General features: G+C 37.6%; 2 protein-coding genes across 6 annotated transcripts in view; one reads left to right on the forward strand and one right to left on the reverse strand.

Annotated features, from left to right (window-relative positions):
- Nucleotides 1-4,201: 4,201 nt before the first annotated feature.
- LOC149017865 (uncharacterized) lies at nt 4,202-19,950 on the forward strand. 5 transcript variants are annotated; one of them, XM_089152197.1, is made up of 11 exons: nt 4,202-4,359; nt 5,845-5,969; nt 6,064-6,206; nt 6,504-6,601; nt 8,857-9,082; nt 9,716-9,815; nt 10,438-10,503; nt 11,501-11,612; nt 15,216-15,298; nt 18,392-18,453; nt 19,117-19,950. In XM_089152197.1, exons 5-11 carry the CDS (start codon nt 8,871-8,873, stop codon nt 19,226-19,228), a joined length of 747 nt encoding a protein of 248 aa, XP_089008323.1. In that variant the 5' UTR covers nt 4,202-4,359; nt 5,845-5,969; nt 6,064-6,206; nt 6,504-6,601; nt 8,857-8,870; the 3' UTR covers nt 19,229-19,950. The 5 variants fall into 5 exon arrangements, with proteins under 5 accessions (XP_089008323.1, XP_089008324.1, XP_089008322.1 ...); XM_089152198.1 differs by having other exon boundaries at nt 6,550-6,601; XM_089152196.1 differs by having other exon boundaries at nt 4,202-4,597; nt 6,064-6,601.
- Nucleotides 19,951-23,514: 3,564 nt separating this feature from the next.
- The window catches only part of LOC149017866 (uncharacterized), a 34,553-nt gene continuing 32,576 nt past the window's right edge, over nt 23,515-25,491 (reverse strand). Inside the window, exons 14-15 of the mRNA XM_089152200.1 lie at nt 24,864-24,939; nt 23,515-24,780 (exon numbers count right to left, since the gene is read on the reverse strand). Of these exons, the coding sequence (XP_089008326.1) occupies nt 24,681-24,780; nt 24,864-24,939 (176 nt within the window). The 3' untranslated portion in view covers nt 23,515-24,680. The remainder of the gene's footprint in view (nt 24,781-24,863; nt 24,940-25,491) is intronic.

The raw sequence follows: 25,491 nt of genomic DNA on the forward strand, positions 1-25,491 counted from the left end.
GAATACTTTAGATCTCCTTTCAACATGATGATGGAGAAGAAGATGAGGCTATATAACTAATACTAGGTGCCTATGAAAGATATAAAAAGTAATCTGACCTCACTGTGAATTTGCCTTGTACTTGTTTTGTCCAATACCAAGAATCAAGAGTAAATTGTGACAGTATAGATAACATCATAATCTCTTCCATTTACAATGGGGAAAATAGGGAGTCCAATAAGTGAGGGATGAGATTGAGATTCGGATGGAATGGAATAAACCAAATCACCATTTTAATAAGGTGAACACTAATGCATTGTGGCAATAAAAAACAAAAGAATGTGGTAGAGGGATCATCATTAGAGATTGGGAAGGAAAATCATTAGTGGCAACATCCATTCCCAAATCATTTTCACATGTGATTGTAGGGGAAGCCAGGGCCATGCTTGTAGGGATGTTAGAAGCTATAGTAAATGGCTTTGAGTACGTGGAGGTAGAAACAAATTCTCAATTACTAGTGAGCTATTTATCCGAGTCTGCCCTACCCCCACCTTTATTTTACCTGTGATAGAAAATATCAAATTCATAAGTAGTAAGTTCTTGGGCTTTAAGTCCAATTATGTTTTTAGGAGATTCAACTGTGTTACGGATCATCTAGCTCGGAAGGCCTACTTGGTTTAATGCCCGAGTTATTGGTCATTGTTCCTCTGATTGGATTATGAGTCTTTGTGCCTCCCTTGTCTCTTAATGACAACCAAATTTTTGTCGAAATCTAATCAAAGGATCCATGCGTTCTCAAAACGTAAAGCAGCTATATGGGCAAGCTTGATAAAAATAAAAAATTAAAAAAAAAAAAAATTTATTACATATACCCTATCCAACTTGGAATCTTGATCATCTCCCCTTACAATTCTCAACCACAAAATAAGGTAGGACCTATAAATAAAAAAATAAAAAATATAAATTACAAATGGTGGGACCCACAATGGTGTGCTCCCCATATTTGTGGTCAGGAGGCACCCAAGGAGCACAAAAGTCAAGAGTCGCTAATCGGACCTTTTGACCTCTTCAGTCTTTCACCAAGGGACGTTGGTCATTATCAACTATGAAAAAGACCAATGCATCTTCCAACCACTAGATAAATCTACATGCATAAAACGTTAACTTAAAAGATCTTTAAATTCATGTTCAATAGATAAATATTTTTTGATAAACGAATTAATAAATATTTTTTGCAGTTTTAAATTCGACGAAATTGAGTAGTCCATGTGGTTTTCATCAAACGACTGGATGGATAAAAAGCACTAAGACACTACACAATAGCCCTTTTCGATGTGAATTTTTTTCTTTTTTTATCTTAGTCATTTGGAAAATTGGAAAATTCTCATAGTATTTTAATCTATAATGCACAATCTTATCGATGATATTGTGTAGCATGCCAGCATCAATCAAATTCCATAAAATTACTTAAGGGCCTGTTTGGTTACTCAAGTATGGAGATTTCAAAATAATAGAGATTTCAAATTTATGGAGTCATGGTTCATAAAATTAACCGTTTGGTTAGCCTGAATCTTTGGAATGAAATCTATAGATTCATCCTAAAAAAATACATCTATGGAGTCATGGTTCAAATGTTTAGCACTTTTATAGTAGAGATTTCACCTCATACCCATAAATATACAAATTCACATATTTAGTGTAAAAAGGTGAATCATAGATTTCATGAATCCAGGGGTTCACACAATCAAACAGGTATAAATCTCCCATTTATGAATCCAGAGATTTGAAATCTTTAGATTCATGTAACCAAATAGGCCCTAATAACACATAAAAACAACATCGAGTGTGTCATTCTTCGAAACCGGTTGAAACTTGAAAAGACAAAGTATGGATCTTTTACCTTAGTAGCTAGAACTTGGAGAGCATCTCTAAAGATCCTATGCAACTTCCACAAATAAGAAAATCTTGAACTACGGAAGTGTAAAAATGTTCGAAACCAATCATCTTTTTGTTTTTGCCCAACAGAACGGGTCATCGAGTGTTTTTTTTTTTTTTTTTTGGGTAAAAGTCAGACTTTGATACTATCCAAAGTTACATGTACGGTGTCCCATATCCAACCTGGAATCCCAAATTCCCCTTACACTTTTCGGTCACAAAGCCAGGCAGGGTCTATAAATGAAAAAATAAGTTAAAAAATTGAGAGAGATGGGATCCACAATGGTACCCTGTGGCTCCCCCTATTTGTGATTAGAAAATGTTAGAGGAGCACAAATGTCAAAGTTGCTGATACAGACTCCTTTGACCTCTTTAGTCTATCACTAAGAGACGTTGGTCATTGTCAACTAACAACCATCAAGAAGACCAATGGGTCTTTCCAACCACTAGATAAAAGTACATGCATAAAAGCTCAACTTAAAAGATCTTTAAATTCATACTCAATAGATAAATATTTGTTGACAAACCAATCGATAAATATTTAAGCAATTTTGGATTCAACCAAATTGAATAGTTCATGTGGTTTTCATCCAATGGCTGGAAAGTTAAAAAGCACCGATACACTAGCCTTCCGGATGTATAGATATATAGTCACAAGACAAAGGATCCAAATGTCACGAGGGGAGGGAAAATAAATTGGATCTTCCATCTACTAGGGTTAGAAAATTGTATTCCCTTCGTATATTTCCACCATACAATTAGGAGATATCCACTATTGAGTATTAATAAAGTGGGCCACAAGTAATTTTCATTTATAAATATGTAATAGTAAGGGAGTGAGAGGGGCATAATCCTCTAGGATCATTGAGCGGTAGGTGTGGGAGGTATACAAGCTGCCATAAGTGGGATTTTTATTTGCTGCAGTGGTTGTAGCCAGCTGCAAGTGGTTAGGATTTTGTCGTGTGTATCAAAATAAATCCGATGACTGTGTGTGAAAACGTGGGGACATACTTGTAAATATGAGTTTTTATTATTTTTTTATATATAAATAAATTCAACGGTTCAACTTTCTCTAAATTTACAAATTAAAGTCCCTGACTCTCCGATTGAACCCCCAATTTTCCAAAACCTAGGTGATTCACACTCTTCTGCAACTACGAGAGTGAGAGACTGATAACTAACAGGGCAAGATAATATATATTTTTAATTTTAATTTTTTTATATCTTCTTACGTTTATTGATTCCTCAAAAGTAAAAACATATATCGTCGACACGGGGCGAAATATCACCATGTCGCCTGTAGGTGACATAAAACCCCCAACCAAAACGATTTATAACATATTGTCGAGAAATTGGCTTTTGTCGATATAATTAAATGTTGGTTGAATTTTTGACTGAATTTCAATTCAATTTTTTCATGTTTTCTCTCTCCTCTCCATAGCCTCTCTCTCCTATTTTCTTGCACTTTTTACCATATTTTGATCCGATCTTTGACATATATAAGTACATATTGCTTCACCATATTTTGGATGATTCTATGTATTTGTATAATGAATTGTAGACTTTAGTATTTATCTCTAGTCTTCACTAATTGTGTACTTGTGTTCTCTTTGCATGTTTATATTGATTTGGTTAATATGAGCTTCCAGACTTCTACTTTCGCCTACATACACTTGGGCATGTGTTGATCATGAACATTAGTTTAGATAATGTTTTATGTCAAAATAACACTTCTAATGTGTTTATTGACCTCAAATTAGGTTACACATAAAAATTCAAGCCAAAATGACCAAAATGCCTCTAAAAAAATGGATGCAAACCCAAGACCTTCATTAGGGAGCTTTTTTTTTTTAGTCTCTCACTTTCTTCGCATAGTCGTGGAAGAATGATTCGCAGCTAGGGTTTGGGAAACCGGGACAGTGTTAGGGACTTTATTTTGCAAAATTTGGGAAAAAATTTAATCCGTAAATATGCTCATATTTACATATATGTCCCCCGTTTTCAATCATCAGATTTATTTTGATACATGTGGTGAAATCCTAACCGTTCGGTGGTCGTCGGTTAAAAAGCGCCTTTGTTAAAAAAAAAACAAACCCAACAAGTGTGGTCGAAGCAATCAAAATAAAATAAAAAATATCAAAAAAGGAAAAAAAGTTGTCTCTCTGTGACGTGCCCCGGCGGCGTTTTGGCGGGAGCTAGCGCACGTGCATTAAACAAAGGTAACTTTGAGTTTCAATTTATGCGCCGATAAGACATAAAAGGGATTTGTCAAATTGGCATGGTAACGTTGGTTTATGTTTACACAAATCTTTCACCTCGAAGGGCTCTTTCTGTTTATTCTGCGACACTGCGTTAACCAATCGTTGAGGTGATTTAGCGCGGTTGCGGAACTTCGAACTGGCAGTTGATCTTGGTCTCGTCTTCTCATTATCCTCTTTCTTACTGGTACGATTATGACGGGAACCCTCAATTGTAATTGTTGGCTATAGCAATATCTGATTTTATTCCTTAAATCACTATTCATTACTGGGTTTAGGGTTCCGTTTCTTTGTTTCCTTCTAAAATATCGTGAAAGAAGTAAGGAAAGAGGCTTGGGCGGGAACTTCACCACCTACCAAGCATAATCTTTCCTCTTCTCGAGTTTTGGAAATTTCTCTTTCTTGGGCTATCTCTTTTGCCGCAGGTCCGACGTTTAATTTATTTTTCTTTCTTGTTTATTTGAAAAAGTAGAGCTGCATTAAATTATTTATAGGCCTTCTGGGTATTTGTAATTTGTAAAGCAGTGTGAATCAAGTTATATCTCTTGTTTTTTGGTAAGCAACTTTCTGAATTTGAGCTACAGAGTTATATCCTGAGCTTTTCCAGGAGAATTTATTTTCTTCCTTTTTTTGGGTTGAGCTTGAAATGCTTCTATAATATCTTTCACTGTTTTTTTTTTGTTGCGTTATTTGGTTTCTATTGGTTTAACATGAAAGGGAGACGCTACATGTTATATTGGTACTAGAATTCGTTATTTCAGTGCTTGTATTAGTTATAATTTGCTGAATGGGTTAATATGCATGTGATGAAGGACAATTCTTTCTTTTCTTGAATGATATGATTACTAGTCGAACAGAAGCTGACGGCAAGAAATTATCAGGCACAAGCTGAGAATGGAAAGTTATTGGACTCTAGATAAAATAAAATATGAGGTTGTTCCTTGAGTTGCATTTGACTTTAAGCTTTAAGAAGATTTTGGTGGGTGAACATAATGATGGTCACCAATTCAAGCAGCGGAACAAATTATGAGTAGGGCCACCTTAATAAAATTAACAGTTCATTCGGTTGTATGTCATCAGGAAGAATAATGGCTAAAAGTTGTTGGGTTAAAGCAGTGTAAGCTGTTAGAGCTTCAGTTTTGATGATACATGGAAAATGTATGACATTATCTGTCTCACCTGTGTCTGCTTGTATCTGTTTCTGAAGGGAAGGGAAGGGAAGGGAAGTTTGTTTGGCACAGTGTCCTACTGGTCTCTTTTCGCTGCATCTGGGAGGAATACAAAAATACAACCTTTCTGAGAACAAACAAGCAAATGTTTATAAGCAGCGAGCCCCCATTAAATTACAATGAGGAATCTAAGTCCTATAGCTGTGAAATAGAAAAAACAACTAGAGTTGACCTAGGAAACTAGTTCCTACTTAATAGGGAGACTTGTCTAACTTGACTTCAAGGATCTGAGCCGCAAGCCTATATCGTGGGCTTTGCTTCATTACATGTAAACGGAAATGAAAGTACCCTAATGCCCCCTCTTTATTATGTCTTGAAAATTAATTACTGAAATAAGGAGATTAACTGCTGGGCAGCTAATCATTGGTCCCTGTTAGGCTGCTTGCGGATGTGGATCCCTGCGTTTGCATTAATTTGTATCACTATTCACTTCTATGTACCAGGTGCAACAGTCTGTGGGTTCAAACTCAGAATCAACCTCCCCTGCGAAATTAGGGTGACAAGATTGAATACGTTTGACCAACTCAGATCCTGCAGTAGCTGGAGCCTTGTGCACTGGGATGTTCATGTACTTCTATCTACCTCTTTTCTTTTTCATTGGTTGGTCTTTTGATCGTGTATCTTCAATTTTTATGACCACTTCTATGTATCTGGTGCAACAGTCTATGGGCTCAAATTTGGAGTTAACCTCTCCTGCTAAGCGGGGGGTCGTGCACTGGATACTTTCTATCTACCTCTTGGACTAATATGCTGCTCTGATTGGGTTCAGCAAAGTTTGTTATTTATCCTATGTGTTAAGAGTGAGGTAATAGAAATGACAAATTATTGGAATTTATGGCATTTGGAGGAACTGATTATTATGTTTTGGGCCGTGGTGCCTTGGCCTCGTGACTGATGACCTTGGATCTCTGCCTAGGCATCCCACATGGGAATATTCAAAGAATTTTGTTATGTTATGGTTCTTTTCAAGATAAAGTTTAAATCAGCTTGAGATGAAGTGGTTAAGATGAATCTCTGTAAAAGGGATATGGTTGGCCACATTAAATCTATTGAATGGGTTTGTCAGTGACAAAGTTTGACTGGTGATATCTCCATCTTGTAGTGAAAAAGAAGTCCTTACATTACAGGAGTAGCTTCTCCTTGTGCAGGAAAAGATTGATCAACTTCTTTGCTGAAGAGTCTGGTTGGAGTGAAGTTAAGGTGCAGTTTTTGTATTTAGGAAACTATCCAATTGAGTAGGTCCGTATAGAGTGTCCAAGCTGTGGGCTCTGTTCTTGTTGCTGTTTGTCGTCGTACTAAATGCTTTGTATTTCATCACCTACATGTGCAGCAGTATTGTGTTATAAGGCCAAAGATTTCCTGAACAGTCCAAATTTATGTTGAGTCACATATGATGTCCAAATATTGTGGATAGGTAGGCCTTGTCAACTTTCTGCCGGAATAGAGTTCACCAAGTGGCAAAATAAGTATAGTAACTACATGAGATTGCATGGCATGCATGGATTTCTGAGAAGTAGGAGGATCCATTCAAATACAGGGGAGAGTATTTGATTGAATTAGATTCTGAAATTGAACATGTGGCTACAAATCTAAACCTGTCTACCAAATTGTCGGAATTGTCATGCTGTCTTGGCATGTTAGTGGCCTGTCGGCTTAGCTTGCCAGAACAAACTGTGAAAAGGAAATTCCCTTTTAGAATATGATTCTTTTGGGTAATTCCAGAACATCAATCAGGATTGATTCTAAATTTGTAATTATTATTTTTAAAAAGTTATGCTGAATAATGAATCAGGAAATTGAGACAATTTTAGCCATTTAGGATCTGGTCAGTGTAAAACAATCAAGTTTCAGAACATAATTGCAAATCCAAAATGGTTATCCTGTTTATTCAATTCTATAAGGTAAAGAAGAGTTGTAATTACATAACTGAAAATAGAATTTTAAGAGCTGATCAGATGGGTTTTATCTCTGGTTGAAGTTCAGGAGTACTTCAAAGGATCGTGATGCAATAATTGAAGAAATTAATTAGCTAAAGAAAATAGAAGAAATAGCTGGATAGGAAAAAGAGATAAAGCACTGTAGATGAGAGACACGTCTGGCAAAATAATCTTCATGTTAGAGACAGAAACATGTAGAGGACTTTCTTTTTGATATCTTTCATGGAAGGATCAGTGGATGGTTGCTACAGGACTGTCACTTCCTCAGTAGGAACTTTATTCCCTTGAATATTTGATAACACCTTCTTATCGATGGTTTAAGTAGTTCTAATACTTAATTTAGTTGTTGGGATTAATATAGTACTTGAGATTGAGTATGCATTCAAGTTGTGGTCCTTGTTATTGGATTCTTCTCTCTCACTTTTTTTCTTTCTTCGTGACTGACTAAGCTATTCATAGAGGTGATCCATATAATTCATTTTCTGATGTAGCTTCACTGGGATGAGGGCCAAAAATCAAGGATCCTTGATGAATAGCAGGCAATTTAGGGTCCACAAAACCCTGCAGTTTGTATGAGAGGTGTAATAGGTTCGGATACGGTTTATGGGCTTAGGAAAAGCCTAAGACCCCACTCAATCATTGCTCTCTTGCTGCAACACCTCTTCAATAATTTTATTCATCAAAACTGATTTTCTACAAGCATTAGGCTGCATATTTATAACTCTTTTTTTTTTGTTCAAGGGGGCTTTATTAAGCTGGGGGATGGGATATTAATATGTGCCTCAGCGAGAATTGAACCCACGACCTCTTCTCTATGAGGTGTTGGTTTCAACCACTAGAACAGTTTTGCGTTGGCATATATTTATAACCTTTATTGGACTACTCTGAACAGTACTCAACTTTGAAGCATAACTTGAAAAGGACTTGGACTTCTAATTATCTCCTCCTAGGCAAACTTAAATAACAAACTAAAAACAGAATTAGACTCCTAATAAAATTCTGAATGCAACTGGATCCAGCTGTACTTGAATTGGACTGCCAAAAAAGACAAAAAATGCCCCTGCTGTCGAACCATACTCCTATGCTGCTGGGCAGCAAGTGTAGGCCTTCTTAGGAGTTGGGATGGGCTTGGGAATTGGGACCCCACATCAATTTGACTGATTTGATTTGTGTCTGCTACAACAACAGTTTTCACATGGCTTTGAATACTATGTCATTTGCCTGTAAAGACTGCACTGCTCCAACATTCACTTTCTCCTGAGGGACACCCTGTTTGTTTTTTGATATTTTAAACTTGGGTTTGAGGAACACAGAATAATAAAAGTTTTAGTGTCTTGCCCAACCCAAGACATTTTACTGCACCAGTTATCTATTCTTGCTATATTCCAAATGGTTTGTTGGTTTTAAATGCCTCCCCACCCCCCAGCCCCACTCCTTATATTCTCAAATCATTGATTAAGTTATGTGGTCTAAATAGTTGAATTAGGAAGCTGACACCATAAACTGACATTTTGGTAGGTGTTTGGTTATTAATGGCTGCAAGTGCAAACCCTTCTGGAAACCAGGAAGGTAACCAAGGTAATGCTCCCTACAATGGTGTTGCCAATTGTGGGAACGCTTGTAATGGAAATTCTGGTGCAATGGCGGAAAACTCTGGTCTGGCTCATACATTGAAGCACAACCCTGGTCTGTCAACAGAGTGGACAGCAGAGGAGCAGACAATCTTAGATGACGGGCTTGCAAAGTGAGTGTCTCGGATTGTGGCTTTCCTTGATATGTACCCTTGCCTTTGATTTGTATCCGATACTTTTATACTTCTGTTGGCAGTATCAGCTTTTCCTTTTTATTAGCTATCCATATGTTTTAAATCTTCTCCTAGTGTTTTCAATGTTCCTGTAGGCAATCCCAATTCCCATGCACTTAAAGTAAGACTTTGTGGAGTTGAATATCAAGAAAATAACCATCAGAATTCAATTGAAAGGGGTATTTTCTAACTATAATAGTAACTTTGCTTTGACCTCATTGACTGTAGAGGCTGAGACCATATCTAGAGGAATAGATATGTGAGGAGTGTTATGTAAGCTGATATGCAGGCCTGCGTGTTGTATGTTTTTCTTTTAAATCATTTTAATGTGAGGATTGAACTGTGCCAAAACCTTAATTTAGTTACAGAAAATGTATCTGTATGTTCTGCTGTCTTATTTAGTGAAGTACCTACTAGCTTTTCATTCTCTACTTATCTGTTCACCTGTCTGTCTCTTTGTCAATCTTTTAGCCAGCTTAATTTCTGTCTATTATTATTTATTTAACCTGTCTCTTTAGGTTCCTCAAGCAAATTTGTTTGCACTTAACTTACATTTTCAAAATCACTTTTCAGATATGCTTCTGAATCAAGTATAGTTCGTTATGCAAAGATTGCCATGGAATTGCAAGATAAGACAGTCCGAGATGTGGCATTGCGTCTTAGATGGATGACGGTGGGTTCCATAATTTTTATTTCTTATTAATTGATGCTTTGTGGGTATTGAAATACTTCCATGTTGAATTGGTACCTTTTGTAGTTGTTTATGCCTATCAACAAAAAAGCTAAATTGGATAATCTCTTAAATGTCTCATTGTTTTGTTTGTGATTTCTGTATTCTGCATACCTGATATGGGACTTGTAGAAGTTGTTTCCACCAATTAATGATTCCAATTTAGGGAATCATTTGTTTGGGAATATATCCTTTGTGTTTTCCTCATTTTCATTTTGAAACTATGATTTCTTTGAAAATTCTTATTCTGGTGTAAAGAATAAATGTCAGGCGTTTGATTACTTAATATTAATACGTCTTGTCAGTAGTTGCAATACGCTAATTTTGAGGGGCTCTATTGTTTTCTTTGCTTTCGTCCTTATTGTTTTTATTGTTCATGAATATAAATTTAGTTCTATCCCCCCCCCCCCCCCCAAAAAAAAAAAAAAAAAAAAAAAAAAAGTTGTTACTAGTCAATCATGTAGGGGACTTGCAAATAATTGGTGTAGATTTGATGGTCAAATTTATTTTGTAATCCGCAAGTTCTGATATCAGCTTAACCTACTTTCTTTTTTCCTTTGTCTAGAAAAAAGAAATTGGCAAGAGAAGGAAGGAGGACCACACTTTAGCAAGGAAAAACAAGGACAAGAAGGTACTATATATTGATCAATTGTACTATTTTTTCTATCCATTTTCTTGGGGAGGGGGGGGGGAGGAAGGAGGTAGTGGGTTCAGTACAAACTGAAATGAAAAAAGTACAAAGACACATAACTCAACAAGGAGATTGGTGGGACTATTACTGCAAGCCAAATATAAGAATAGAAAAGTTTATGTCCTTGTGCTATTTGACATGATGTATTTGAAAATTACCTGCAGGTTTCTACATTGATGAGCATGATTTCATTTGATTTGAAATAATCTTTTTTGTCCATTATGTGAAAAAAAGTGTATATTTTTAGGTGTTATTGCATTTCATGTACTTGGAAACTGATCATACTGTGTACTCTGTTCCAATAATTACTCTTTTTCATTTTTATTAATTTATTAAATAAGTAGTGTACAACCTAGCAACCCTGTAGCCCCAAGAGAAGGAAGGACAAAAAACAAAATAATTTGCCTATGAAACTTGCTCACCACCTGTCATGTACTGCTTTAGACATGCTAGACCGACCAAATTTCCCCCCTTGTATTGTTTTCCTAGCTAAACTAATACCATCAAAGGTACTTTGTGCCTTTCAACCAGGCACCTTCCTCATTCAATAGGCCAGGCATCTATCTGCCAAAAAATTGATTGGAAATGCCAAGTATGCCTCCTCTGTTTCTTCCTTCGTCTAACTGCTGCATCAGTGCATGTACAGGTGATGTACATCATATGGCCCTAATAGAACTGGATAAGTATCACCAGTCAATTTTCAGTATGAAATTGTGGAACGGTGTCTGTAATCTGGCCTGTTGCTGCTGAATATTTTTTAATATGTAATTACTGCATCCTGGATTCCTAATAAGACAATATCATTGTCATGTTCCAGTCATATCTTTTAGTTTTCTTTTTTCTATGAATTTATTCAACTATATTTTATTTCTTTTTCCTTTCAAGTCCATGTCTTCATCTCATTTAAATTCAGTTAATATCATTTAGTCTGTTTCAGGAAAAAGTTTCGGATCCTTCAGTAAAATCATCATCCCAGTTGGGAGCTCGACCAAATGTTCATCAATATGCAGTACCATTAAACCCTAATGATGATGGAATCTCTTACGAAGGTTGGTGTAGAACTCCTTATAGTTTTTGTTGAAGAAATTGAAAGATTAATGCTGTGTGCTTAACTTTTCTTAATTGTAGGGAAGCATCTAGCTGGATTTTTTGTCGTAACTTGTTATTATGCTGTAGGGCATCTGTCTGTTGTCAATTTTTAAGCCTGCTTTTCCTGAGCTAATGTGTGACATGACTTAGTGATGATGTAAATATACAGCATTTTTTAATCTGACTGTTACAAGAAACTTTGAGGAGAAGTACTTACGTCGGGGCACTGTGGACCAGGCGTAACCTGTTTGACAATCCTTATGGAGATGGACCACATCCAATATGGGGTTTGGTTCAGTCAGAGTGTTGGACATCTAGGGTATTTTTCTTTATGATTTATCTTGTAATTGGAAATTCGTTCTTAGGGAAAAGGCTGGGTATGCTAGTACTCACTTGATAAGTTTATCTCTCTATTGCTCTTTGAGGAGTAATGGGGTCATTTCAAAAGAAAAGTGTGCAGGATTGTGGAGAGAATAGAGATGTAGACAATGGGGTACTAGCATACCATATACTGCTAGCATACCATCCCCATTATTGTTGTTAGAATCTTTGCTATCGGTTAGGAGTTTTAGTTGCTGTCAATTTGGGAGTCAGATTCCTTTATTTTAAGTATGAGTTTCTTTATTGGACTCAGTTCTGATTCTGTAGAGTATATAGTTATAACCTGTTATTGAGAATAAACTTAGCCTTGGGAATGAAATGTAGATTTTGTTTAAGTGCTTGGATGGTCAGTGTATGTGGCGGATGCTCCCTGATGTAACCTCAAATGAAGGAGGTGAGCCTAAATGAATGAGGACGAGTCTTCCAAGGTATTTTAAGAAAACCAACTCAAATGGGACCAAGAAACATCTGAGAGATTGATTATTTTGGAGTTGGTGTCAAGGTCTACAGGTGTCGAGATGGGCTGAAACTGGGAGGGACTGTGGGTAATGATATAGGAATATGATTCCTGAAGTTTGGTTTGCTTTGGATGTGACTATGGGGGTTTGTGCTTTGTGGGTTTTATGCAGTCTGTAAATTCAAGAAAAAAAAGTGAGATGGAAGGGGATGGGATATGCTGGCTGCCGCTTACATGGATGTAGGGGCCTTGACTTGAATTGTGAGGAGATGCAATGACTTGACTGGAGGCTGAATCTACAACCATAGAGGAATCCCTGCTTGGCCTTCAGAAGAGACCCTAATCTCTTGCACTTGGAGGTTCCTTTTCAATGCTGAGGACACTATTCTCAACGGAACAGTAAAGCAAACAAGCCAATAGACACCTTGAGTTGTGAAGCCCAGTTTGTTCTAGACTTCTAGTCAACAAGCCTGCTGCCAATTAAGAAGTGCCTCAACTGCGAGTTTGATCTGACCCCTCCCAACCTTCTATGTCTACTCCTTTAAACCGTTAAACCCTAATTTTTCCCTCTATTTTTGCAATAGCATTGATCAGGTGCAAAGCCTGCACATACCAAACTAGCCATCCAAATCACATCTTTGATTGTTCACTCTCTAGTGTCCACTCTAGGGAATTCAATCCAGATCAAAAGGGGTTCCCAGCTGACAAAGCTCCAACCGCTGTACCGGTCAAAATGTATGCAACCTTACCCCCTTTTCACAATAAGGCTGTTTACAAACTTGAACTAGTGAAGACCTTGCCACAGTGCTCATCTTCACCTTTTTGCCAAGCCTGTCCTCTATAACTTAATACAGACCCCTGCCCCAACTTCCAACAAAAACTAACCTTAACTCTGCTGTCAATTGGTTCGAGCATTATTCCACATTTAAAACGTAAAGAAGCCTTCACTATTAGACTCCCCAAACTCACCCGACATACGGCCGCTATTAAACCCTTACCCTAAATGTGACCTAAAACCTTATTTCAAAATTTTTTTGGAAGCATCTGTTCAGATCAGATCCTGGATGAATTGGCTTCCAGTTTATCTCCTAACAATCTAGAATTGCATTTACAACTACTTGCCTTCATAATATAATATGAGTATATGACTTGGACTTTAAATTCTAAGCACGTTGTTACACTTAAAAGGTTATCGATAGTTCAAAAACTTCGCATTAGGGTACAAATTTTCATTTTCCAACCATGGATAGTTAACCTGTTTATAGTTGTGATAAGTAGCCGTTAGATGGTTTAATTGGAGTATATCTTATTTGGAAATTGTATGTGCTTAGTTCAATATGCAATACCTTGTTTATCCATACTAACATAGATCATAGTGTACCATATCATAGGTCAGGTGGATTTAACTTCCAGATATACAAGCACCTAATTATATAGTTATTTTTCAATTTTTTTCTAATGCAAGACCTAGAGCGCAACATATTTCAGCAAGATTTTGAGCTTCAATTTTGTGGATTGTCCAGTTTCTTGCAAGTGGTTTCTTGGGGTTCGGTATTTTTGATCCTTTTCTCATTTATCCTTTTAGATGCGTATAGAAGTCTCCTTTTGATCATCTGCATTTACTTCAGAGATGATGCCACTCTATAAAATGTTACTTTGCATAAGTTTTTTTTTTTTTAGGGCAACCAAAACTGGGGAAGAGGAATGGGGGAAGACTACAGATGACTAGCCAGCAATAAAGTAGAACCAAGACCCCAAGCAACAACAATCAATCTGTTCCTTGGGTTATCCAAAACTGTGGGATGGGGGGTCATCTAGAGCCTAGTAGAGACATCAAAGCAGATGGCCTTCCAAATCATGTCCAAAGATCTGGAGTTGAAAGTCCATCTCCTAAGGTTCCTTGAGCTTGGTAGTTCAGCGTAAGTGGATGATCATTTTAAAGAGCATGGTGGCTTTTTTGAATTTGAAGAAATACATGTAACAATGCCCAGACATTAGTCATCCCTTGGAGGAGTGGATGCTTCGTATCAGAGAACATGAAGATATTAAAACTAGAGAGAAGGGTGTTCTTATAGTTGTCAAGATTGATGCGAGTCACCATATTGCTCAATGTTCCCTGGGGAGAATGGGGAAAAGAAAGGAAATAATTTCGGAAAGAGCATAGAAAAATAAGAAGAAAATGGGGAGAAGCAGTTATAGCAGCTGCTATGACCACCAGAAAGGTTGCAGCTGCAACTACTGTCTCCATAGTCCACCTCCATCATATGCTTAAATGCCACTGGATAAATAGTTAAACAGTGTTCTTGTAATTTATGTAAACTTTAAACCACTTGATGTAGCCTTCTGTTGAACGATTCAACCAAAGGCAAACTGCCAAGATCTTTAGGAAAAGCTGGGCTAACTGGGCTTTTGGGCATAAGGGTGTAAGGTACTGCCTTCGGTCTCCTTAGATGGAGATGAATCTTTGGGGTTAGGATGTGCAGGCCCTAATGAAGGAAGAAGTATTCTATCAGATGGGTGTTTCCTGTGCCCCAAATGGTAAATGGCAAAAGTCTGTTATAGGAACTTGTTTCAGGTTGGTTTTTGGCATGGAATCTGTGTATTTACCAGGTGTATTGCTTTGTTAACATGCATAGACTAGAATGACAATTTTCTTTGCGAGGTATACAAGTTTCCTTTACTAGTGAACATTTATTGACATTAATCACTTTGTTTTTCTTTGTAGATATCGGTGGAGCTACTGGACAGATGCTTGAGCAAAATGCACAGGCACTTAATCAAATTTCAGTCAATCTATCAGCATTTCAGGTAACTGTGTGTTGCCTTAAACAATCAATCCCCCTCAAAAGTAAATAAGAAAAGGAAGAGAAAACAATGGAAAAACTGGAAACTTGCCTTTGGTTCCTACATAGGATTTCTAGTGAAATTCTTACTATCAATCTTTTTAGATGGTGGAACCTAAATACAGCTTTTTGGAACTTTCCTTATGAATCATATTTTCTTATCAAGGTTGCTCTCAGTTTGGCCTATTCTGCATTGAAAACTTGCATACTTTGTTTAATAGATTGCATTTGGAATTTGAGACCTGTCATGATCTGGTAGCCAAATGGGCTTATTTGGAGGGATCTTATGCTGCCCATGTGCAATGTTATGACTCCCCCCCCCCCCTTCCCTTTTGTTTTTGAGCAACCACATTCGTGCTTACTGCTTAGCAAGTATGGGTGGGTCCATTTCAGTGAAGGTCATGAACTCATTGATGGGTTTTCCAGTTCAAAACAAATGGACTCATTGATAAGTTTTCCAGTTCAAAACAAGTGTGTAAAATCAAACCATATCAATGATACTAGATTCAATTTCATTTGAATGGCATCTTTGTAATTTTATGAAATCTGCAGTCATTAAATGCTTGCTTTGCCATGAAATTTAGACCAGTGAGATGAGCATGGGGTCTTATCACATATCCCGACTCTAAGTCCTGCCTATTTAAGTTTACCATGTGTCAAGAAATACATGTTCTTGTTATAAAATAAAATCTCAGTGGGTCCTTGTTTTTATTTGTGCATTTCTTTTTTGAGGATTACATAACATTACTACCCAGAAAGTATCCTGTGTCAAGTTATTCCTGTCTCTCAATTTACCATAGGCCTTATCGGCAACCTAGGTCATTTTCTGTTTTAGTATAATTATACTAACTGGGTAAAAGAAAATTTACTGGGATAATTGTATAATGAGGGCCTTGAGTTTCTTCATGGCTTTTCAAGCTAAAGCTTATCCATGCTGCTTTAAATGTATGCTCAGTGGCAACTTAGAGTACAGAACTTCCATGCTATCCAGATGAGTTTCGTCCCAAATGCATTACTTCAAATTCAATTTGGTCTAGGTTACCCCTACCCCTCTCCTGGATTTAAAGTTTTGTCCAAGAGTGGATGATTATAGCTAAGACTAAATACATGGTATCTATTATCTGGTATTGGCACTAATGGGGGACAGAATATAGAAGAAAGAAGGATATAAAGAAGATAGGGGGAAGAAGGGAAATCTTAGAAGAATTAGTCTTGAAGAAGAGGAAGAGAGAGAAGAACACTCATAAGAAGAAAAGAAGAAGAAGAAGAAAAGAGGAGAGAAGGGGGGGGGGGGGCTGTTGCAAACGCACAAAGCTAAAGCTTCAATTCATATTTTTCTATTCCCTACTCAATAAGCTGATTACAAGTGTTTAAATAACAAAACAAACATACTTGATACGAAAATAGACTCTAATAGGACTCTTGGTAATTTAAAACTAACAAAAGACTGATCCTACAAGGACTCTTAGGAATTTAAAACTAACTAAAACTTATCCTAGATATCCTACCCAAATAAAAAAACTTTGATTACATGATTATCCCAATAATAAATAATAAAATTCTAAATTATCTCTAGAACTCCCACGAAAACAGATCCTATTTTATCTCCTTGCAAGCTGGAGTTTGGGCCCACCAAATTTGAATCTATTTCCATGCAAGCTAGACTTGGGGCCCACCAAATATGAAAAATATCATCTAGGTTACTGTTCACGCTACTGCAGCGTGAACAGTAATTTCTGGTTCTGGTTGTGCTGCATCAATTTCTCCCTCTCTTAAAAAAAACTCGTCCTCGAGTTTCATAGAAGAAATCTGTCTCACGATTGGCACCACAAAAAAAGGATTTGATAGGTTGTTGTAGCATTGTTCACAATTACTGAGAAAAGAAATTAGGGGCAATAAAGAAAGGATGAAGAGTAGAAAGATCTCAAGGAGGAGAAGAAAACAAGGAAGAGAGAAAAGAAGGTTGAACAAACGATGAGATAAAGAAGAGATCTATCCAGGTTTGGGCTCTGATACCAAATAATGGGGGACAGAATATAGAAGACAGAAGGATATAAAGAAGATAGGGGGAAGAAGGGAAATCTTAGAAGAATTAGTCTTGAAGAAGAGGAAGAGAGAGAAGAACACTCATAAGAAGAAAAGAGGAGAGGAGGGGGGGGGGGCTGTTGCAAACGCACAAAGCTAAAGCTTCAATTCATATTTTTCTATTCCCTACTCAATAAGCTGATTACAAGTGTTTAAATAACAAAACAAACATACTTGATACGAAAACAGACTCTAATAGGACTCTTGGTAATTTAAAACTAACAAAAGACTGATCCTACAAGGACTCTTAGGAATTTAAAACTAACTAAAACTTATCCTAGATATCCTACCCAAATAAAAAAACTTTGATTACATGATTATCCCAATAATAAATAATGAAATTCTAAATTATCTCTAGAACTCCCACGAAAACAGATCCTATTTTATCTCCTTGCAAGCTGGAGTTTGGGCCCACCAAATTTGAATCTATTTCCATGCAAGCTAGACTTGGGGCCCACCAAATATGAAAAATATCATCTAGGTTACTGTTCACGCTACTGTAGCGTGAACAGTAATTTCTGGTTCTGGTTGTGCTGCATCAGGCACTCAACAGGTAGGGCCTCTGCACATGGCAGCTATATATCTGGCATAAGAACTCAACAGCTAGGACCTATACGCATGTATTTTTTTATGCTATCTCTATCAATTGTGGTAACAATACAGGGTGAAAATTTGAATGAGTTGAATGGAGCACGAGTCGTGATGTGGAGAATCCTGGGGTGTTTCCATAAGTGGGCTCAATGACTTTCAATTGTGAACCTAAATGTGAATTTCAACTTGTGGCTTTGGAAAGTGGAAACCAATGACATGTGTTATCATTTATTCATGTGTGATTACATTTAGGAGGGAATTTAAAAAGGGTTGGCCCTTGAGATGAAGTTAATTCTCATTAGTATTTCTGGAATGACTTATCAATTCACTGGCAGAGCCACATGGAGGTGAAAGAAATGAGCCAATTTCCTTTTTATTGCAGATACAAGATAACATGAATCTCTTCTGCAAAGCTCGAGATAATATCCTCTTGATCTTGAAGGAGTAAGTAATGCACACATTCTTTATTGGCTTGGTTTTATCTTTTATATTTCATATATAGGTAAAGAGACATCAATCTCCTTTCTAGCTCAAGGTGGTATCCTCATACTTTTTTATTGTTGACACCACACCCAGGCATTATTGGCTTGCCTTCCAGAATTTTTTATTCAAATGAATGCCATAGATATACTTGCAAGAGGATGCATTGATTACATGAGATGCATGCAAGACTAATGCAATACATTAATCTATTTTCTCGTTTGTGTGCCTTATTTTCTACCCGGGAAACGGCATTTGGCAATATCAAGTTATAATGTTACATGGCCAACATGCCACTGGACAATAGCTTCCATTATGTTGTTAATCAGGTATTGTGATTTATAGCATCTAATGTGAACTATCTGCCTGTGTTTTCTGGTTCCTTGGATGGTAATTGTTTTTCTTGAGTGGTTGGGCCACTAAAATGTTGATATTTTGGGTCTGGAAATATGAGCATGTGATTCACTGATAGTTGATTCTTTTGCATGTTTAATCCATCTGATGATGATATTGTTTGATACTGTGTTCAATGGCCAGTCGTCATATTTAAGAATCTGGATATCAAATATTACTTACGGTTCTAGACTAGATATGTATTTCTCATGTTAACCCAAATACCTCTGGCAGCTTGAATGATATGCCAGGTGTAATGAATCAGATGCCACCACTTCCGGTGAAGGTGAATGAAGAGCTTGCCAATTCTATACTTCCTCCGACAACCCATCCGATGCAATCATGATCCTGACTCGAGAACAAATCCACCTGGGAAGATTTAAAGCTTTCATTTGGTTCTAGTGTAGGGATTGTTGGCTGCTGTGTATGTGAGGCCTTCATGGCCCCTTCAATGGTGTACTGATTATTAACCCTACTTACCCCGAGGGGAAAAAAAGGAAGAACTCTCCCCCTGTACATTAATGTTAAGTTGTATAGTTAACATCCATAAATAATATCTATTCCTTCAATATGTTTCTTTAGTTGAAAAGGTGAAAATAGTGTCTTCCATTTGTGTACTGTGAACATGCTGCTGGTGTGTTAATTTCATGCGTATCATCTGGATCCTATAAGCAGATATCAGAGCCGACTACAACCATGAGACTTACACTGTAGCGACTAGTGGGATGTCTGGGTGCTCTATTTGATTGCTTCTCAGATATTGTAGAAAGGAAAAGTGAAGGACAACTGAAGAATTTGAGGTGGAGAAGATGGGTTGACAAATATAAAGAAAAGGGACAAATGTTTTAAGAGCATGGGCTTTTAGACTAAAGGCTGCATTGAAACTCTTTGAGAATGGATTTGTTTCCCCAAATTGGTTCAGGGTCTTAAAAGGTTAAAAATCAACTCTCTTGCTCATTGCTGTGCCTTGACAAAGCTCTGCCTGTCTTCCCAGTGTGAAAATCTACCTCTATCCGGTAATGGATAGCAGGATTTGAACTTCTGCACAAAAGAGAGAAATGCGACAGAATAGCTAGCAAAAGAATTAGTTGTTACTTGACATTCTCTTGAGCTCTGGAAGGAATAAGAAGAAAACATCAAAGTCTCTCTACCTTGCACGCTTATACCGACGGGGGCAAAAAAAAATTTAAGTTTGATTTATTAAAAAATTTCTTCTAAATTGTATTCAATAAAAAATATAAATAATGGTATAATTTAGAAATGCCAGTGATTGGTTCCAAGTTCTGGTCGGTCTATTCATACATGGCAACAAAGCCTTTGCACAAGAGACCATGGAGCCCTTTAATATTATAGCAAATTGCACTGGCACTCTAAAATGGAGGCCTTAAAGTACTAACACTCCATTTTATGTTTAAAAAAAAACTAATTATTTTTATAAGATACTGGTATCCAATTTTTCCTGGAAATAGCCAGTGTTTTGTTGTTCCAAAAAATATCCCTATAATAAATAATATCTGAGCTATTTTCGGTGATAAATTGGATAAATAAATCCAATGAAAATTTATTTTTGGCTCTTTGTGGTGTTTAAACATAAAGTGGGTATCAGTGTTTTAAACTTTCATTTTGGGAGCCTCATTTGTGTTTAAAATTAATACAAAGACTCAAAGATTAACGGATTTTTAATGTAGATACAATCAGTTGTAGTCAAAACTATTATACACCTTCATACATGGTTTAACATCGTCAAGAATCCCTTAATGTTCGTATTGTGGGGGCATTCCTTGTTTCAATGTCCGAGCAAAAGGTATCCTTTGGTAGCTCACTTACATAGTATCCACTTGAGGAAGCCCCATTTCAGGTGATTAAAAGTTGGTCCGCTATAAAAGGGATCGGAAAGGGTCCAATGAATACTCAACCTTGTTCCTTTATTGTTTGGGCATCTTTGGATTGCAAGAAACAACATGATTTTTGGGGGAAAACAAACTACCCCAAAAGAAATTATTGAGGCAGCCCAAAAAGAACATGCTGAATTTGAGGCAATCAAGACAACAGGAGATGGGGAAGTGATAAATATTGTAGTCAAAACAATGGGAACCTCCGCCTCAAGGTAAATTAAAGTTGAATTCAGACATGTCTTGGTGTAAGGAAGTGGCAAAGGTGGTGTCGGTTCTGCGAAATCATAAAGGAGAAATTTTATAGGCGTCTAAAACGCACTCAAGGGGAAGCTCTAGCTATGAGAGCTGAATGATGTTTGCTCAATCAACAACGGAATCCTTCTGGTAGTGGCTGATTGAATCACACACGTGAAAGCGATCAGGTCCTCCAAATGCAGAGCTCCTCTAGTGGAGGATATTAGGGAGTTAAGCTCATTATACACCTTCATGCAGGGGGGGGGGGTGGTGTTTTTTTTTTTTTTTTTTTTGGTGAATGAAAATTTGTTACAAAAAAAAAAACATCGTCAAGAATCATTCCATTGAGGACATGGCGAACATTCAATGGCAGATTTTTTTTGGGTACAGAGCCAATGGCAGATTTGCCTTGTTGCCTTTTAGATATGAGAAGAAACTCGAGTCCAGACCGTCTGCCTCGGTAGTCGGTACAAACTCGGGACAGAACCCCCCCCCCCCCCCCCCCCCCCCCCCCCCCCCCGCCGGGGGTTTGCTTTAGAAGAAACCCCCCCCTTTTCTGGATAAACTGCAAGACGTGTCTTTTCTAGAGTTGCCCAGAGAAGATAGGAGCAAGAAACCCTGGATCCCAGATTGTCCAATTTCAGTTTGGTGGGCATTTTTTGCAGAATCTTCGTAGTCACAATCCCATTCATGGGTATTGAAGTGTGTCAAATTAAAGATTAAGCCATCCAAATTAGACAATCTTTACCACCACAATCACAAACTGAGATGGAACTGGGAATTTCTGAAACCTGGATTCCTTTATTTATATAGAATTTTCCCATGTCAGCATCAATTCATTGCTACAAGGAATTTTTCTAATTTTCTTCAAACAAAATCTCTACCTAGAAAAATTCCATTAGATTCTATATACACTCGTAGATGATATACAAATAGTTTAAGGATTCAAGAAGGTGAAAAGCGGTCCATAAGCATACAAATGGTGGATTCTGAGAGAGATGCCTGGCGTTGCACTTTCATAACTTGGACAGTTTGATGGCTGCTGCTCTTCGCCTGAAATTTGATTGGAGAAGAAGAGTGCTCCTCCCTCACTTCTTCCTCCTTCTTCTTCACTAGATAATGAGCCATTGATGGGCTTGAGCAACTTCTGCAGGTGGGTTGTTCTTGGTTTCACCTTTTCTCCAAGCTTTGAGAACTCACTCATCCAAAATCCTACAAAACCTTCAGTCATTCTCAATGATATAATAAACCCTTCCTCTCTGCCTCACAATGTCTCCTCGCTCCAAATTCAAAACTGATCTCAGAAAAAGGAAACTTCTTTTTTTTCACTTCAAGATCTTACAAATGAAAAATTGCAAACCCAGTTGCTGCAATTTATAGAGAAAGATGATGGTGGGTTCACGGAATAAGGGACCAAAGCAGTGGATATTCTGGGTTTTGGAATAAGATACTGTTTCAGATGCTCTATTGTCTTTATTTAGGGGATTTGGAAGCAACTCCGTGACCGCGTGAAGTCCACGTGGTTTCTCTTCAGCCTTGCTTGTTAAGGAAACTTCTTTGCCAGATAAGAATGAGAAAGATATTTTTTTTCTGAAACACGTTGGAAGGTTCTTTTACACGGAATTATCTTAACCCTTTACATCTATGATTAGGTGTATTGGATGGTCAAAATAATATGCAATTTTCTTTTTCATCACAAGGATCATTTGAATTTTGAATATTTCCATCTTAGGAGCTTAGTGTAAATCGAATCGATGGTAAAATTGATCAGTTGGTAAAATCAATACATTTTAGTGAAAAAGTCTATTGAGTTCAATTTTGCCTGATGACATATTATGTAATATCCTATCTCAATATTTAAAAACTCTGTTCCAAAAGATAAAGATATTGATTGGAGGGTTTCTCCTAACCCAAGGTGAAAAACTAAAACAGAGAATCCATAGAAAAAGTGAAACAAGATATTTGGAGAACGAAGGAAAGAATCAGAAAGAGACTGGTTTCTAGTCCACCAGTGAGGAAAGCAGGTGCAGACTCTTTATCTCTAGAGCTTCCTTCAGCCTGCCAATCTGTTTTTGTGCTCTGTATTCGGCCCTTGGAGAAATATCAAGCCTTGCTTCCAGACAAAAGAGAGGAGGCGCAAAGAACAATTCAGCTCCCTTTGATCATGTGCATGAATGAATAAGTGTAAACATACCAAAATATCTAGCATTGACTTGACAGGGTCAGTGCTGGGCCCTCAAAACTGGGTGTGACACGTTGATATGAGATATGGGTTCATTGATACTGGATACCCCTTCTCCCTCATCTTCTCCTTCACCTTTTTTTTTCTTTCAAAATGTCTGTTCTCCCCTATTTCAAGCAGTAGTCCCAGTTTCCAACCCACAGAAAGCATCAAATCAGCCAGTGAGTACAAACCTTGTGCCAATTCACTGGGCTAGCGCTTAGCATGGCACATAGCATCAACATGGGCAGTCAGTCAAACCACCTAGGTGCAGCATCAAACATACCATCCTACAAGCAGTGGACATCCATTATTGAAACAAATGAAGGCATTAGGTGCTTAAGGGGAAGAGGAGAGCTGATAACAAGGGATTCGACAATGCTGAACCATTAAAAGAAAGAAATGAATTTATATCAACATCAACTCGAATGGAGACAAAGTCTCTGATACAATTTCTGAAACCATGCGGATGCTGACGACTACTTATTCTCCATACTTCATGAATTTACCAGCATGATCTGATCTGGAAGTAGAAGGGAATACATTTCCCAAGTAATGATTCCATCACCAAGATATATTCAACAATTAATGTTATTTTCTCAACCATCAGAGGCTATACAAAGAAAAAGAAGCAACAAGTTACCAATACTTTCTCAAGGGAGAGCAAAGATCACGAAATGTACAAAATAGTTGCATGAATGCAAAACCGCCGCCATTGCCTATACAAATGAGCCATTAAACTGGTCAATTGGAAGATAAAAGCATATCCCAGACCAGAGGTAAATGGCGAAGGCATTCTCCCAGACTAGTGAAACACCTGCCAACTTGTATTGAAACCCTTGCAGGAATCCCACCGACCGCTGAAAAGCAGTGCATCAGATTTTGCCGGTGTCATGAAGTGGGAGAGACTTTTTAACTTCTGAACTTCCCATGCAAGACAACCCCAGTCCAGATAAAGGCTCGACTGGAAAAGAGAGGATTACAGAAGGGTCATTCTGGAAAAGTCTCCAACGCAGAGTTCAACCCAAACTGTAAGGCAGCACTGCTCCTCCAGTTGAACTACACCAGAGCGCTTAGTCTAGGAACAGACATCTCTGTTGACGCCAATGGACCAAGGCCAGGAAAGCTATGGCAAGGCCATTCAGAATCCCTTCATTAACGCAATTGGAATTGAAAAAATCCATTCCTTTGTGCAACTGGTGCCCAACTAATCAGCCTAATGTCCTTGAAGCACATGGGGGATAGGCAACTGATCCAGACATGTTGAGGCAATATGAGCATGTATAATGTTCCCAACACACTCAGAAGGCGACACCCCTTCGGCTTGAGGCATTCATGTGAGGCCCATAACACGCCCTAGCCAATCTTGGAAGCAAAGAGGTATCCACTCCTGCAATTAAGAATCTGATTCCCAGATCTCATAGAATGGATTGACTTCAAAAGAATGTTCAAATCCATGGTGTCCAACCTTCATACATGTTACACAGGTTATCTATACTGGTAGCCTGCTTAAGAAGATAATCCACTTGCTCCACAATATTTAATTCCCTGCAAAGTACCATAGAGTTTCACCATTAGAAAATCAAAATCATCCAAACAAGAGAACTCCACCTTTTAGGAATCACAGTTACCTGCTGCCTTCAATTTCCCGACCATCTATTTTTATTTCAACACGTCTTAGCACTGACTCAGCATAAGGGTTCTTACCTACCAATAGGAAAATGTAAGACAGGTAAGAAAACCATGGCCAAAAAACAAATTTTTGTAGTTAGTAGAGTAAGTAAAACACACGCTAAGGATTTGCAAATGGAATAGGCCATGGCCTGAAGGTTATCATGCACACAAGTTCTGCACAAAAGAACCTCAGCTTGTTATCCCTGCATTGGTTAATGAACTTGTCATTGAGTACTCAATAGACGAGTAATGCTTTGCCATACCATTGTAACTACTGTTAAGTTATTCCATGCCATCCGTTTCATTCAGCAAAATTAATATATCACTTCTCTGTGTTTACCATTTTTGCATACTTTTTAGAAAGCATTGAGTGTTAATAACTTAATACATATAACCAAAAGTCTTTAACACTCTGGCAGTTGATTCTCTTTTTTTTCAGGGGTTTGGGGGGGGGGGAGGGGGAGGGAATTCAGGTGTAGCGTGGGAATGAAACATGTGACTCTCATCCATACTATTTTGACAACCAAACTCTCTGTATTGAATTCTCATCATAACAATTAGAAACAAGGGAGGGTCAAGGGTGAG

The sequence above is a fragment of the Hakea prostrata genome, chromosome 4 (assembly GCF_041222555.1).
Source record: "Hakea prostrata isolate BN-2017 chromosome 4, UWA_Hpros_2, whole genome shotgun sequence".
In the NCBI taxonomy this organism is placed as follows: domain Eukaryota; kingdom Viridiplantae; phylum Streptophyta; class Magnoliopsida; order Proteales; family Proteaceae; genus Hakea; species Hakea prostrata.